The 15020-nt window shown below is 33.3% G+C and overlaps 2 protein-coding genes across 2 annotated transcripts in view; one reads left to right on the top strand and one right to left on the bottom strand.

Moving 5' to 3' along the window:
- The window catches only part of BCAS3 (BCAS3 microtubule associated cell migration factor), a 586605-nt gene that overhangs the window by 414703 nt on the left and 156882 nt on the right, over positions 1-15020 (bottom strand). Inside the window, exon 13 of the mRNA XM_077745617.1 lies at positions 11641-11724. Coding sequence (XP_077601743.1) covers positions 11641-11724 — 84 coding nt within the window. The remainder of the gene's footprint in view (positions 1-11640; positions 11725-15020) is intronic.
- On the top strand, positions 5079-5398 carry LOC144216254 (large ribosomal subunit protein eL39). Its single transcript, XM_077745568.1, has one exon. It carries the CDS (start codon positions 5095-5097, stop codon positions 5248-5250), a length of 156 nt encoding a protein of 51 aa, XP_077601694.1. The 5' UTR covers positions 5079-5094; the 3' UTR covers positions 5251-5398.

The following is a 15020-nucleotide window of genomic DNA, read 5'->3' as shown; positions in this document are numbered from 1 at the left end:
ACCTTTGGAGAACTTCAAACAGAAAAACATTCACATTATATGATTCCCAGAGGAGAAGAGAGAAAGGGCCAGAAAAAATTTTTAAAAACTAATAGCTGAATACTTCCCTAATCTTGGAAAGGAAACAGACATACAAGTGGGAACCCCAGACAGTTCCAAATAAGACAAACCCAGAGAGATCCACACCAAGACACATTATAATTAAAACAGTAAAAATTAAAAGGAGAATCTTAAAATCATTAAGAGAAATACATACAAGGAAGCCACATAAGGCTGTCAAGATTTTTTAGCAGAAACTTTGTAGGCCAGGAGGGAGTGGCATGACATATTCAAAGTGCTAAAAGGAAAACACTTTCAACCAAGAATTCTCTACCTAGCAAAGTTATCACTTAGAATTGAAGGGGAAATTAAGAGTTTTCCAGATAAGCAAAAACTAAAGAATTCATCATTGCTAAAATGGCCTTACCAGAAATGTAAATGGGACATCTTTTAGGCTGAAAAAAATACTTAATATTTTAGTGTCAAGGAAACATACAAAATAAAACTCACTGGAAAAGATAAATATATAGTAAAGACAGTGGATCAATCACTTATAAAGCCAAGTATGAAGGCTAAAAGAGAAGAGTAGTAAAATTAATTAAAACTACAATTAGTGAAAGGATGCATAAAATAAAAAGATGTAAAATGTGACATCAACATTACCCTGATACCAAAAACAAATGAGGACACTACAAGAAAGAAAAATTACAGGCCAATATTCCTGATGAACATAGATGCAGAAGTCCTTAACAAAATAGCATATTCAACAACATATTAATTCAACAACATATTAAATTCAACAACATATTAAAAGGATCAAACACCATGATCAAATGGGATTTATTCCAGAAAGGCTAGAATGGTTTAACATCCACAAATCAATCAATATCATACACCACATTAACAAAATGAAGGATAAAGATCATAAGATCATTTCAATAGGTTCAGAAAAAACATTTGAAAAAATTCAATCTCCATTTATGATAAAAACTCTCAACAATGTGGGTATAAAGGATACATACCTCAACATCGTAAAGGCCTTATATGATAAACCTATAGCTAGTATCATACTTAATACTGAAAAACTGGAAGATTGTCCTCTAAGATTGGGAACAAGATAAGCAAGAATGTCCACTTTCTCCACTTTTATTCAATATAACATTGGAAGCTTAGTCACAGCAATAAGACAAGAAAAATAAAAGGCATCCAAATCAGAAAAGAAGTAGTAAAAGTGTTACTATGTGCAAATACATACAAAACCTCCATCAAAAAGCTGTTAAAACAAATAAAGTCAGTAAAGTTGCAGAATACAAAATCAATATACAGAAATCTGTGATATTTCTATATACTAATAACAAGCTACAGAAAAAAAAAGAAATTAAGAAAGCAATGTCATTTACCACTGCATCAAAAAGAATAAAATACCTAGGAATAAATTTAACCAGGGAATGAAAAACCTATACCAAGAACTATAAGACACTGATGAAAGAAACTGAAGAAAATGCAAATAAATGGAAAGATATTCCATGCTCATAGATTGGAAGAATTAACATTGTTAAAACATCCATACTACCCAAAGCAATCTACAGATTCAATGCAATCTCTACCAAAATTCAGGAGGCATTTTTCACAGAACTAGAATTAATAATTCTAAAATTTGCATAGAACCATAAAAGACCCAGAATAGCCAAAGCAATCCTGAGAAAAAAGAACAAAGCTGAAGGTTTTGAAATCATGGTCCTTGATTTCAAAGTATTATACAAACTAACAGTAATCAAAACAGTATGTTATTGGTATAAAAAAGACAGACGTATCAATGGAACAAAACTGATAGCTAAGAAATAACTCCCCAAATATACAATTAATTTACAACAAAGAAGCCAAGAACATACAATGGAGAAAGGATGGTCTCTTCAATAAATGGTTCCAGAAAAACTGGACAGTTATGCAACAGAATTAAACTAGATCGCTCTCTTATAACATACATAAAAATTAAGTCAAAATTATTTAGGAATTAAATGTAAGACCTAAAGCCACAAAATTCCTACAAGAAAACATAGGTGGTAATTACGCTCATTAACATCCATCTTAGAGATGCGTTTGTGGACCTGACTTCAAAGGCAAGGGAAACAAATGCAAAAGTAAACCAATGGGACTATATCAAACTAAAAAGCTGCTTCTGCATAGCAAAAGAAAACAACTTCAAAATGAAAATGCTTAATGGGAGAAAATATTTGCAAATCATATATCTAATACAGGGTTAACATCCAAAATGTATATAAAAAACTCCTAGAAATCAACAATAGCAACAATAAGAAAAAAATGGGCAGAGTATCTGAAGAGACATTTTTCCAAAGAACACATACAGGTGGCCAACAGACATGAAAAGATGTTCAACATCACTAATCAACAAGGAAATGCAAATCAAAACTGCAATGAGATATCACTTCACACCTGTCAGAATGGCTGCTATCAAAAAGACAAGAAATAATAAGTGTTAGAATGCGGAGAAAAGAGAGCCCTTGTATGTTGTCAATGGGAAGGTAAATTGGTACAGCCACTACAAAAAAATAGTATAAAGATTCCTCAAAATATTAGGAAGAGATGTACCATATGGTCCAGCTATTCTACTTCTGGGTATTTACACAAAGAATATGAAAATACTAATTCAAAAAGATATATAAACCTCTATGTTCATTGCAGCATTATATATAATATTCAAGATATAGAAACATCCTAAGTGTGTCCACTGATAGATAAATGGATATTACACACACACACACACACACACACACACACACAGAGAATACTACTTAGACATACAGAAGAATGAAATATTGCCATTTGTGACAACATGGATGGACCTTGAGGGTATTAAGTGAAATAAGTCAGGCGGAAAAAAAATACCATTTGATATCACTCATATGTGGAATCTAAGAAACAAAAGAATATAAAAACAAACTCACAGATACAGAGAACAGATTGATTACCAGAGGGGAAGGGGGTTGGGAGGTGAGCAAAATGGGTGAAGGCAGTCAATTGGAGGGTGATGAATGGTTTCTAGACTTTTGGTGGCGATCACTTTGTAGTGCATATAGATGTCAAATTACAATGTACATATAAAACTTCTATGTTACATACCAATTTTACCTCAATTAAAAAAATATTTGGCATGTAGAAATACAGTCTCCATCCAAGATATCAATTACTAGATGAATAAAACATCATAAAAGATTAGCTAAGAAGGTTATTTTCTCTCTGGTAACAGAAAACAATTCAATATAATGCTTCTAATATACTATTTCAATTAAAGACAACATAAGATGTTTTTTAATTATATTTTAGTTGCATTTCATTTGAAGCAAATAGATAAACTAATTCATGTATTTCTCTTTTATATGAATCTTATTATCTGCTTACTTTCACAATAATGTTAAAGTAAGAGGTTTTTGTGGGAGGGGTTTTTGTCTAAAAGAGAAAAAAACAGAGATAAGCATGTGATTCATAAATACTGAAAAAGATCTAACCAGTAGAGCCAAAATAAGTAGTCTAGACTACATGGATATATCAAAAATTACATATAATACAGACATTCAGAAATAATTTTTCCAATTCCAATTGTAAGAAAGTGTTTATTAAAATATTGCATATTAATCTTTAATTAAGTGACTCTCTTTTCAGAATAATCATGGAGAAATATGCTCACCTATACTCTGGTATGTAACTAAACTTTAAAATGAAAATTATTAATATACATAATATTTCAAATAGTTTTATAAATGGCAAAGAAGGTAATTTATAAAGGCCTAAATGTGATTTAATCAACATTTAGATTGGAATTAAAATAAGAAAATCTATTTTCCAAGGAAATTTTCCATTAAAACACCATATAACTAACACTAGTAATTAACACTAGTAATATATGTGTCGTTTACTGGAACTATGTTCTACGGAACCTTAATTGTGAACTTGTCAAGGCTCTTTCCATAAGTGATCTCTACAGATTTCCAACAACACCTCAGGTTTATAGAACAGAAAATTGAAGCCACGGTAGTTAAGCAAACAGCATCTCAAATAGCTAACCAATGACAAAGCCAGAATTCAATACCAGAACTGTCTATCTCCAAAGCCTGATTTTAACCACCAACCAGTACTGCTTTGTAATCTATTCCTGTTGCTACTTGTGATCTCACACTTCACGAATTCAGAACAGAGACATAAACTGCGTGTGTGGCAGGGGGGTGGGGGGGTGGAAAAATGAAGACCATAATAGCGTGTCCTAATAAATACTTAAATAAAATGACCATCAAAGCCATTTGCTGAACTCGAGCAAAAAGATATAACTTACAGCTGACTGAAACCAAGAAAAGGCCACAAATCAATTGTAACTCCTTTGTTTAGCACTAAAAACTCAAGCTGCAGTGATTATAAAACACATTAGCGTTCCTCAATTAGCAGCCAAACATTTGTTTCAATAATTCACAAGAAATAACTTACACAAAGTCTGTTAGAGTGTTGTCAAGAAAGCCTCTGAAGGACCAACAAAATCAGGCGCCACAGTGTATTGATGTCAAAGCTGGCTGGGCAGCCTGATTAACCTCTGAGATGCCTCAGCTGTGGTACTGACTCCATTAATGCTAATGGAGATGCTCCCACTTAAACAGAGCTATCCCTTTATCAAAGGAATGTGCCTTTCAGGTTTCAAGTCTTTGGTTGTATATCCTCTCCATTTGCCCTTGAGACTATTATTTCATGCTTTGATACCAATGAATAGGAATCAAGCTAAAATGGGAAGAAATGTACCAAAGAAACCACAAGATAAAAGGAAAGTCAATATAAGAGAACTAGGAAAAAGACTCCAGAAAAGGGGAAAACAGAAGTATATTTCAGTCAAAGCCTCATATCACATGAAGAGTTACTGATAATTCACACACACACACACACACACACACACACACACACACACACACACACACACAAACTTAAAACAACCAGTGGGGTAATCTTATTAGTGGATAAAAATCTAAACCCAGGTGTTGCTGGCTCTTTCTCACCATGTCTTCTCATAAGACTTTCAGGATCAAGCGATTCCTGGCCAAGAAACAAAAGCAGAATCGTCCCATTCCCCAGTGGATTCGGATGAAAACTGGTAACAAAATCAGGTACAACTCCAAGAGGCGACACTGGAGAAGAACAAAGCTGGGTCTGTGAGTGATCCTACGTGAGATGGCAATGGCACGCGTTTCCCCGTTTATCATGCCGCTTGAATCCTGTGTTCCTGATGCGACACCTGCCCGTCACATGCCCCATAGCAATAACTTATCAAGGAAATAACTTCTCTATTACGTTGCTCCTGAACCAGTAGGTTGGTTCAGTAATAAACGTGAGAGGTTTTGATTGAAAAAAAAAAAAAAAATCTAAACCCAAACCTTAACAATCATCAAATCTGCACTTACATAGTAAGTGACAAGATAGTACTATCAATCATAATTCATTAACTTTCAAAATAAGGTATAAAGCAGGGGATGACCGAGGGGTACTGGAAGTTTACTGCATCAGTAAATAAATACCTTTGCTTCTAGAAGAAATTTGTTTCCATGTTAGAATCAAACATGTTGTCCAGAAGAAATATATAATGTTATTTAATAGTGCCCATATGCCATATTTAGATACCTAAATCACCTCGGAGTAACTAGTCTTTTCATTACATTTTAGTCAAAAGACTGTATACATACCTGATAATTTCCTGAACAACCAAAAAGGATGAAGGCTCAGTAAAAATTAGGAATAAAATAATCTAATTTGGCCAAATGGAGATCTGAAATTATGCTAGTGTCTTCACAGCCTGAGGTAGATAAAAAGTTTATTATATTCCTGACTAATCTTAACAGGAGTTATCACAGAACCAAACTCTATCTTGTAAGAGAGCTGAACATAAGACTATAACATATATGTCAGATAATCCATTAGACCAAAAATTCAAATGAGTATGGGACGTATTCTGTAGTGTGCAGACAGATTTGTCAAAGGGTCACTCGTCATCTTCAGCCTTTCTCATGCCATATCAGCTGTCCAGCCCTTGCCATTAGTGCTAATGGTGGTGCTCTCACAAAAGCTGTTAGTTGTCATTAAGAAGTTATCAGATAACGGGGGGGAGGGGGTTGGCATTTTTATTAAATCAATTTGCCACACTGGGGTTAAAACACATTAAAAGAAAAAAATCAAACAGAACAGGTATGTGGTAACTAGGAAATATGGACCAAGATTTTTTCAAATGTATCAAAATAATCCAATTTGAAATGTTTCAGTATTAAATTTTTCCCTTAGCACTGCCACAGAGAATTCATCACCATTATATTCTTCATAAGGAAAGCCAAATAAATTATTTGGAAAAGCAAAGGAAAAATCTAGAAGTAGAAAGATACATTTTAAGTACTATTATAAAAATCCAGAGAAACTGTAAAAAAAATTATTTCCTTTAAGGAGATCCAAGTACATATACAATTAATATATTTTTGCTTACAACTATCTAGTGAGACCAAAAAAAGAATAAAAATTTAATAATTAATCCATCTGTATAACAAAGTGGGTAAAGTCTATGAAGTCATATAAATAACTGTCATCAGCAAGAGAAAAATATTAATGATTAATCTTTCTGAAAAAAGTGATTTAACAAGCAATGTGAAATTTTAAGATTAGTATTTTCTTAAGGAGCACATACTACATGGCTTTTTAAATATCTTCCATGTTGTGTCTCAAAAATTATCATTTTTATCATTTCCAGGTAGATAAATAGGTAGGTAGAAAATAAAAATTTTATTTTCTATTTTCAATAATGGCAAGCTAGGTAAATCAGATCAATCGTACCAATGAAAACAAGTAGGATAACTGGGGAGAATTTTTTTAAACTCTGCTTAAAGGTACTGAATATTTAACAAGATAGTAAAGAGTTTCTAGATCAAAATCCTAGAGAACAAGAAAATCCCACACATGTAAGCTGGGTATTTAGGCCTGGATGAATCTGATGATTCTTTTTTTTTTATTTTNATGAATCTGATGATTCTTGAAGAGGCTTCTAAGAGACTGAGTGGTGCTTTTGATGGACTTGTGGTATTAGGTGGTCATATCCAAGGGGATCTATCTAGTGGGTTTCCCTCCATGTTTTTGGTTGAGACACAAAGAAACACAACAATAGAAATAAGAGTTAATCTGTAAGAATCACGCTCCCAGAGTTAATTCAGGTGAGCTTTAAATTCCTAAGCAATCCCTGAAACCGGATTAGGAGGATCCAAGACTGAGAGTGCCACAGAATTCTGGTATCTCAAATTCAAGTTTGTTTCTACAGATTTTTTAAATAAATTCTGGCAAACAAGGAGTCAAGATATCATTAGTGAGAACCAGCAAAAATAGCAAACAACAGAAATACACCCAACAAGAAGCCAGACATTGGAGTTATCAGAAAGACTTTAAATTAACTATGTTTACTACATTTAAACAATTTGGAAATTTGAGGAAAAAAAACTGAATTCCAGAGAGCCAGAAATGATCACTATTTACTGAAAGATTTTATCAATGCATATATGTTTGATTTTATCAAACCCTTTTTGTGTCTGCATTAAGATAATCATATAATTTTTCTCCTTTATTCTGTTCATGTTCAAATTACATCACTGAATCTGAGTAATAACCCAGCCTTATATTATGGAACTATCTCTACTGGCTTGTAACACATTAGTCTTACAACAAATAATTTAATTGTTTTCTGTGAGTATTTTGTTTAGGATTTTTCAGGATTTTTCGTGTTTATGACTAAGACAGACCTACAGTTTTCCTTTTTCACAATGCTCTTGTCAAGATTCAGTATCAAGGTGATCTTGCATCATAAAACAAGGTATTATCTGATTCTTTTATTCTATGTTAGAGTCTTTGTAATATTGCCATTGTTCACTTTTAAATGTGAGCATTCTCTGGAGAAGATTTCTAGGTCTGAAGATATATCGGTGAGATTGTTCTTTTCTTAGTAAACTTTTATATTCCCTCATACAGAAAAGTACAGGAATTATAAGTGTACATCACGATGAATTTTCACAAGTGAATACACTAATATAAATATATTTGTTATATATTTATACAAAAATTATATTAANTAATGTAATCATAGCAAAGACTACTTAATTTTGACGTCCTTCCCATGGAAAACTGGAAGTGCTTTATACCTCAGAAGGCTAATTTACCCACAAAGTTTCTTGTATCTAATATCTTACTAGAAAAAATTATCACTTAGGAGGCAAAATCATCTCAACTTTCCAATCTTTCCTATAAACAATATCCACACATTGAAAGTGAAATGAAGGATCGTTCTATTTCTGGTATAATTTTGGGTAATTAACTAAATATTAGTGCTAAATACCAAATTAATATCTTAAAATAAATCTCAAAGTATTCATAGTAACACAAGAGTCCATAATTACATAAACATTATATATGAAAAATGTTTTCAAAAATATTTCATGGCATATAAGTTACACATAAGTTTAAAAGGCAGTGTACAATATGGATTTAACTGCCTGGTAAGTCCAATAAGACTATCAAGAAATGGGTGACTTTACAGATGGCTAACAGACACATGAAAAGATGCTCAACATCATTCATTGTCAGAGAAATACAAATCAAATCTACAATGAGATATCATCTCATACCTGTCAGAATGGCTAAAATCAACAACACAGGAAACAAAAGACAGGTGAAGAATATGAGAAAGGGGAGACTCCCTTACACTTTTGGTGGGAATGCAAACTGGTGCAGCCACTATGGAAAACAGTACAGAAGTTCCTCAAAAAGTTAAAAATAGAACTACCTGAGATGCCTGGGTTGCTCAGTCAGTTAAGCTTCCAACTTCAGCTCAAGTCATGATCTTGCAGTTGGAGAGTTCAAGCCCCGCATCAGGCTCTGTGCTGACAGCTCAGAGCCTGTAGCCTGCTGAGGATTCTGTATCTCCTTCTTTCTCTGCCCCTCCCCAAGTCATGTGTGCTCACATGCACGCTCTCTCTTTCCCTCTCTCTCTCAAAAATAAACATTAAAAAAAAAAAAATAGAACTACCTACAATCCAGCAATCGCATTACTAGGTATTGACTTAAAGGATACAAAAATACTGATTTGAAGGGATACAGGCACCCCGACATGTATTTATAGCAGCATTATCAACAACAACCAAAGTACAGAAAGAGACCAGGTATCCAATCAACAACAACCAAACTACAGAAAGAGACCAGGTATCCAATCACTGATGAATGGATAAAGAAGATGTGAATATATAATATATACATAATAGAATATTACTCAGCCATAATAAAGAATGAAATCTTGCTACTTACAACAATATGGACAGAACAAGAGAGCAAAAGAAGTCAGAGAAAGACAAAAAACATATGTTTCACTCATATGTGTAAGAAACAAAACAAATGAACATATGGGGGGAAACCAGAAGCAAATCAGAAAGGTTCTTAACTATAGACAATGAACTGAGGACTACTGGAGGTAAGGTGGGCAGGGGGATGGCTCAAATAGGTGATGGGTATTAAGTAGGGCACTCGTCTTGAGCACCAGGTGTTATATGTGGGTGATGAATCACTAAATTCTACACCTGAAACTCAACCTTGCACTGTATGTTAACTAACTGGAATTTAAAATGTGGGGAAAAAAGAAAACAAATGGGTAATTTTTATGTTCATGGTTTTATTTTTCTTTCATTTTGTAAATTTATAAACTGAAACATGAATAAGTATTAAAATCAGGCAAAAGTGGGTGCCTCAGTTGGTTGAGTGCCCAACTTTGGCTCAGGTCATGATCTCCAGGTTCATGAGTTCAGGTCCCACATTGGGCTTGCTGCTGTCAGTACAGAGCCTGCTTCAGGTTCTCTATTGCCCCCCACACATCCCCCCTTGCACTCTCTTTCAAAAATAAATAAGCATTTAAAAAATAAATAAGTAAAAATGTTTTTAAAAATCAGGCAAAAGCAATTAAACAAAAATTAACTATTAACTACTTTATTCAGGAGTCAATGGCAGAATTTTATCAACTGCCTGAACTAATGATGAATTTCAATCAACACCAATTCCATCGGTAACCAATGGCCTATTGGGAATTGATTGGATTAAAGTGTTGTCATCATAATTTCTGATAATTTAAATGTGAAAGACATGAGCTTATTCCTCACAGTTCTCAATATGTGGTATAGAAAACTGGGGCGTTCAAACCTTTTCTTTTCAAAGCACATTAACTCTAGCCTCACTCCCTCTCACATGTCCACATTCAGCTAAAAATTAAACAGCAAAACTGTTACTGAATAAAGCAGGTCAGTTTCCTTTTATGTAGGCACACAAACACATCATAGCAAAAGAGAGCTGAAAAGTTGTCCTCTACCATGGAACTGAAAATTGTTCAAATGATAATACAATGAGCTATCCTGATTAACATGTATAGCACAGATAAGCCTAAGAGGAATATAATACTTGAGAACTAATCTCATTGGTATATTTTGTGGATCTATTATAAACTAACATAGAGGAACACAGATACTAGCTAATTACTCTGTCTCAGATTTCTCTTCACTGAAATAACCATCGTAATTCTTACCTATACAATGGAGAATAGTAAGCAATTTTTTTGAACATTCTAAAATCCAAAATATATAGTGCTATAAGCATAAAGACATTCAGTATTTGATTTCCTTTCTGAGTAAAAAATATGTAATGCTTCTCTCATCAAACCAAGGAACACATTCTAAAGCACATCATGTAAGCACTTGTGATCAATCTTGAAGTATTTTTGTATTTGTTTTACATGAAACAGTGTGACCTTTCATTCCCTCCCTGTGGTTTGCTTTAAACTGTTGTTCTTTTCTGAATAGTTGTGCTTTCTATTACATGCTGTCATTTAGATTCACTATGTCATCCCTATTATTAGAATTGTTTTGTTGTATACTTCACAATTCAAAAGGATAGTGATTATAAGAATACCTTATAATCAGCATAAAGTTTAAGAGCCATCATCAAAATTAACCCTCGCATACACACAAAAAGAGCTCACTTGACAAACACACAGAGGGCAGCCCTGTGACATGAAAGAGTCTTTGAATGTGCCAGGGGTTTGACTCAAGTTTTCTTAAGGAATAATACTGTTTTTACATCAACAAGATTCATAAATGTTCGAAGATACAAAGGGATGTCAGTGTAGGTGGAATGATGGAAATCACAGAAAAAGAACCCAGAAGTCACTACTTATAACATATATATACAGTTTCTTTCAAAGGTGTTAAAATTAGATAATAGACTTTAACCTAGCTAACAGACTTAAATACTTAAAATTGGGTAAATATAAACCCTATAATCATTGTAGTAGAAAATAATGTCTTATTTATGAACCTTAAGAGATTAAATACCTAATTATTTAGTCATCAATCCTCATGGGTGGCAAAATCATTCTGACTTAAGTTTAGTCCACATTTGTGAATGAAAAGGGAAGGGGTAATGTCAATACAAGAGAGAAACCTGATATTTACTCCACAAAATCACAACTCCCAGGGACTACTCAATACTCACTTTAGCAGCACTAATGACTGTGGCAGTATAAGACTGAATGTTGTCTCCACAGGCTCCACCACGGGACTGATGACATCGAATCAACTGGAAAAAGAGAGAGAGAAAAGCCAGAAAGTCATTTCTATTAAACTGTTTAATTCTACAGGCTATTAAGACAGAGCTTATTTATCAAGCAGAATGAGGGTGGGAGGTGGGAATGTTTGTATGAGTGTTTCAGACAAACAGCTAAAAGCCCTGCTGAGGCACTTTTCCCCCTTTTTATAATCTACTGGTGCCGCTCAGGCAGTGTCAGGCTCAAATACAATTTTTAATTACAAGATGAATAGTCTTTAAGAATTCATAAACTCTGCAATGGTCGTATTTGGAATCTGGCAGCCTTGCCACAAATAAATTTTAAAAAACATAATCAAACGACTTAGACTTGACTCTCTAACATTAAATATTTAACATCCTAGCAAATTGGAGGTTCTGTTCTCTTAATTCCTACATAAAGATAGTAAAAGAAAAGCCAAAGAAGAGACAAAAGAGTTTTTCATATTTCCATTTTCAATTAAGTCAGTGGAAAAGTGGCTCAAATTATGCATAAATCAATTATGACGCATATAGTAGCTGTCCACTTCAGAGGGCTTACTAGTATTACTACAGAATGAAAAAGACGTGCCCTTAGTCATGACTGATGTAAATAAATCAACCTGTCAATTTTCAAAGTGAATCACTAGTTTGACATGCATGATTCTCTCATGGACTAAAGCAACAAACCAGGATTAAATTTTCCACTGCTCCTACATTTCCTAAATTTAGGGTTTCTTAATTCATTAGCCAGATTTTTACATTTAACATTTTTAAAAAATAAAACAGGGGAGCCTGGATGGCTCAGTCGGTTAAGCATCCAACTCGGTTTTGGCACAGGTCATGGTCTGGCATTTTGTGGGTTCGAGCCCTGTATCAGGGATTCTCTTTTTCTCCCTGTCTCTTCCCTGCTTGCGCTCTCTCTCTCTCTAAAATAAACAAATAAACATTTCTTAAAAATTAAAAAAAATTAAATGACAATTGTAGAATATCTGAATAACTCCATATTGTGTTATGAATTACTTTAAAAGCCATTCATAATTCAGAAAGAATCTACCTCTTTCAAAACATAAAACCAAAAATGCTTATATAATTTAAAACATGATCATTTGATAAAAATGAACGTCACCTTTTTATTCTTTTATTCTAAAATCAAAAATTTTACATCGCTGACGCTGTATTAAAAACAATCCCTCAAAGCAATAATATGTTATAATAGAATATCTTTAAAAGTCTGATATGAGATGTCAAGCTGCCACACTAAATGGTTGCTTAAGTAGATTTCAAGGTCAGTAGTGAAGACTTTTCCAAATGACAGGTGATCGCAAATGTGGTTTCACATAGGGGAAAACAGGGAGTTTGAAAGTGGTCATTTTAGCTAATAAAAAGTATCCCCTTCATTCATTCATTCATTCACTCACTCATTCATTCATAAATACAAATTCAAAGAATCATGAAAGTTATCCCTCTGCTGCCTCCTGCTGTGTATACAATGAAAGACATTATCTTGGAAATACTACCATCTTTTCTCTGTTTCCAGTAATTAAAATAATCAAGGACAAATATGTGAAAATAACCAATACTATCACTTTTTCAATTCAACTAAAACTGAGTCAGCATTTCTACACAAACATAACTAAGCAAGAAATTGTTTAAAACTTTAACCTTGTTAGAAAATTACATTTGCAACTCAATTCATCAAAATTAAAGATGAATCAGAAATTTCTGTAGTGCAAACCTCTATAAAATGGACTGATTTACAAAAACATAAGTTAAAAGGCAACATACAAAAGAGCCAGTATATTATGTAATCTTTTGGAAAGAAAGGGAAATATAAATACATATAATGAACTATATAAGCAGGTAAATAGAACATAAAAATAAAGTGTACATAATTATATATCAAACGAAAACTATAACAACAATGAAGGAAGGCAGAAAGGGAGAGATAATGGACAATCTAATCAAAGTAATATCTGAACACAGTTTTGTTTGACTGTACATCTTCAGTTTGGGGCAGCGACAGGATTGGAGAGAACTACAAAAAAATCCTGAACTCTTCTTATTTGACTTGATATTTGTAGTAGTGTGAGCAAACAATTCTGCAATTACTTTTGTCATTATAGGATTCAACAAATAAATAACTGTGTGATATCAGAGTCTCCTATGAAAAACAAGGAACATATAAGTAAAAAGTGGAGGATGAAAGGAAAGTATCCTGTGGAAATACCAATGTCTACTCTTCATTTCCAAAATCCGTGTGTGTATACAGGTGCACAAATATGTGTATGTATTCATATATTTGCCTATTATGTACATATGGAAAGTATGTGTGTTTCCAAACTTTGTCCACTGAAACTGTCCAGAAGTAAAAACACTCCAGTAATAATGAACACATCCACTGGACAAAGCTAAGTATCTTAAGCCATGGCCCATTAAAAGGAACCAGGAGGATCAGAAGTAGCAGATTCCAGGGCTCAGACAAGGCAAATGTTAGATGAACCTCAACATATTCTTATGATATCAAGTAAGGAAATTAAAAAAAATTAAGTAAAAAATTGATAAAGGCATACCACAATATCAGAAGAACCTGCCTAAAAGGGCTCTCTCTGGTCAACTGTGGGACAATTTGAAAATCAAAATAATTAAGGACAAAAAAAAAATTAAAAACAATTGGGAAATTGGAATCCATGAGTCCATATCAAAAGTACAGATACAGAAAAACAGAGAAAATAAAGCTCCTGATTACAATAGAAAGCCAAGGGCTTACTGGTTATGGGAAGAGTGAAGGTGGGAAACTATTATTTTGCAATTCTCATGGTAAAGATTGACTCAGGCAAGAATCATCAATAGATTCTAAAATTAGACTGAAATTTTGATTAAAAGCAGGATATATCCATGGTCTTTCCATCTGCCTATTAGTTAGAAGGAAAAACAGGGATTATTCACTTCAGAAACTGGACAAGATCTTGACAAAATCAGTATTACCAATAAAGGACAGATGTATATCATATGCCTCCATATGCGATATTGTGAAAAGTACAGAACAATATTCATGTAGTATTCTAGCCAGAATATATAACCTGAATATAATCACGAGAAACCTTAAAAATCATTCTACTAAAAAATGGTGGGGAGGTAAGGGGTAGTGGTACAGTTGTATTCTTCAAAATCATCAATTTTATAAAAGACAAAGACTGTGAAATCTTCCATATTAAAAGAATCTAAGGGGACATACCAAAAAAATGTAATACCTGATCCCAGAGTGGATCCTGCACTACAAAAAATTTTTACAAATGATATGATAGGGT

Source organism: Crocuta crocuta, unplaced genomic scaffold (assembly GCF_008692635.1).
Source record: "Crocuta crocuta isolate KB4526 unplaced genomic scaffold, BGI_CrCroc_1.0 scaffold333, whole genome shotgun sequence".
NCBI classification, from domain to species: Eukaryota; Metazoa; Chordata; class Mammalia; order Carnivora; family Hyaenidae; genus Crocuta; species Crocuta crocuta.
This window is presented reverse-complemented; position numbering and strand designations above follow the sequence as displayed.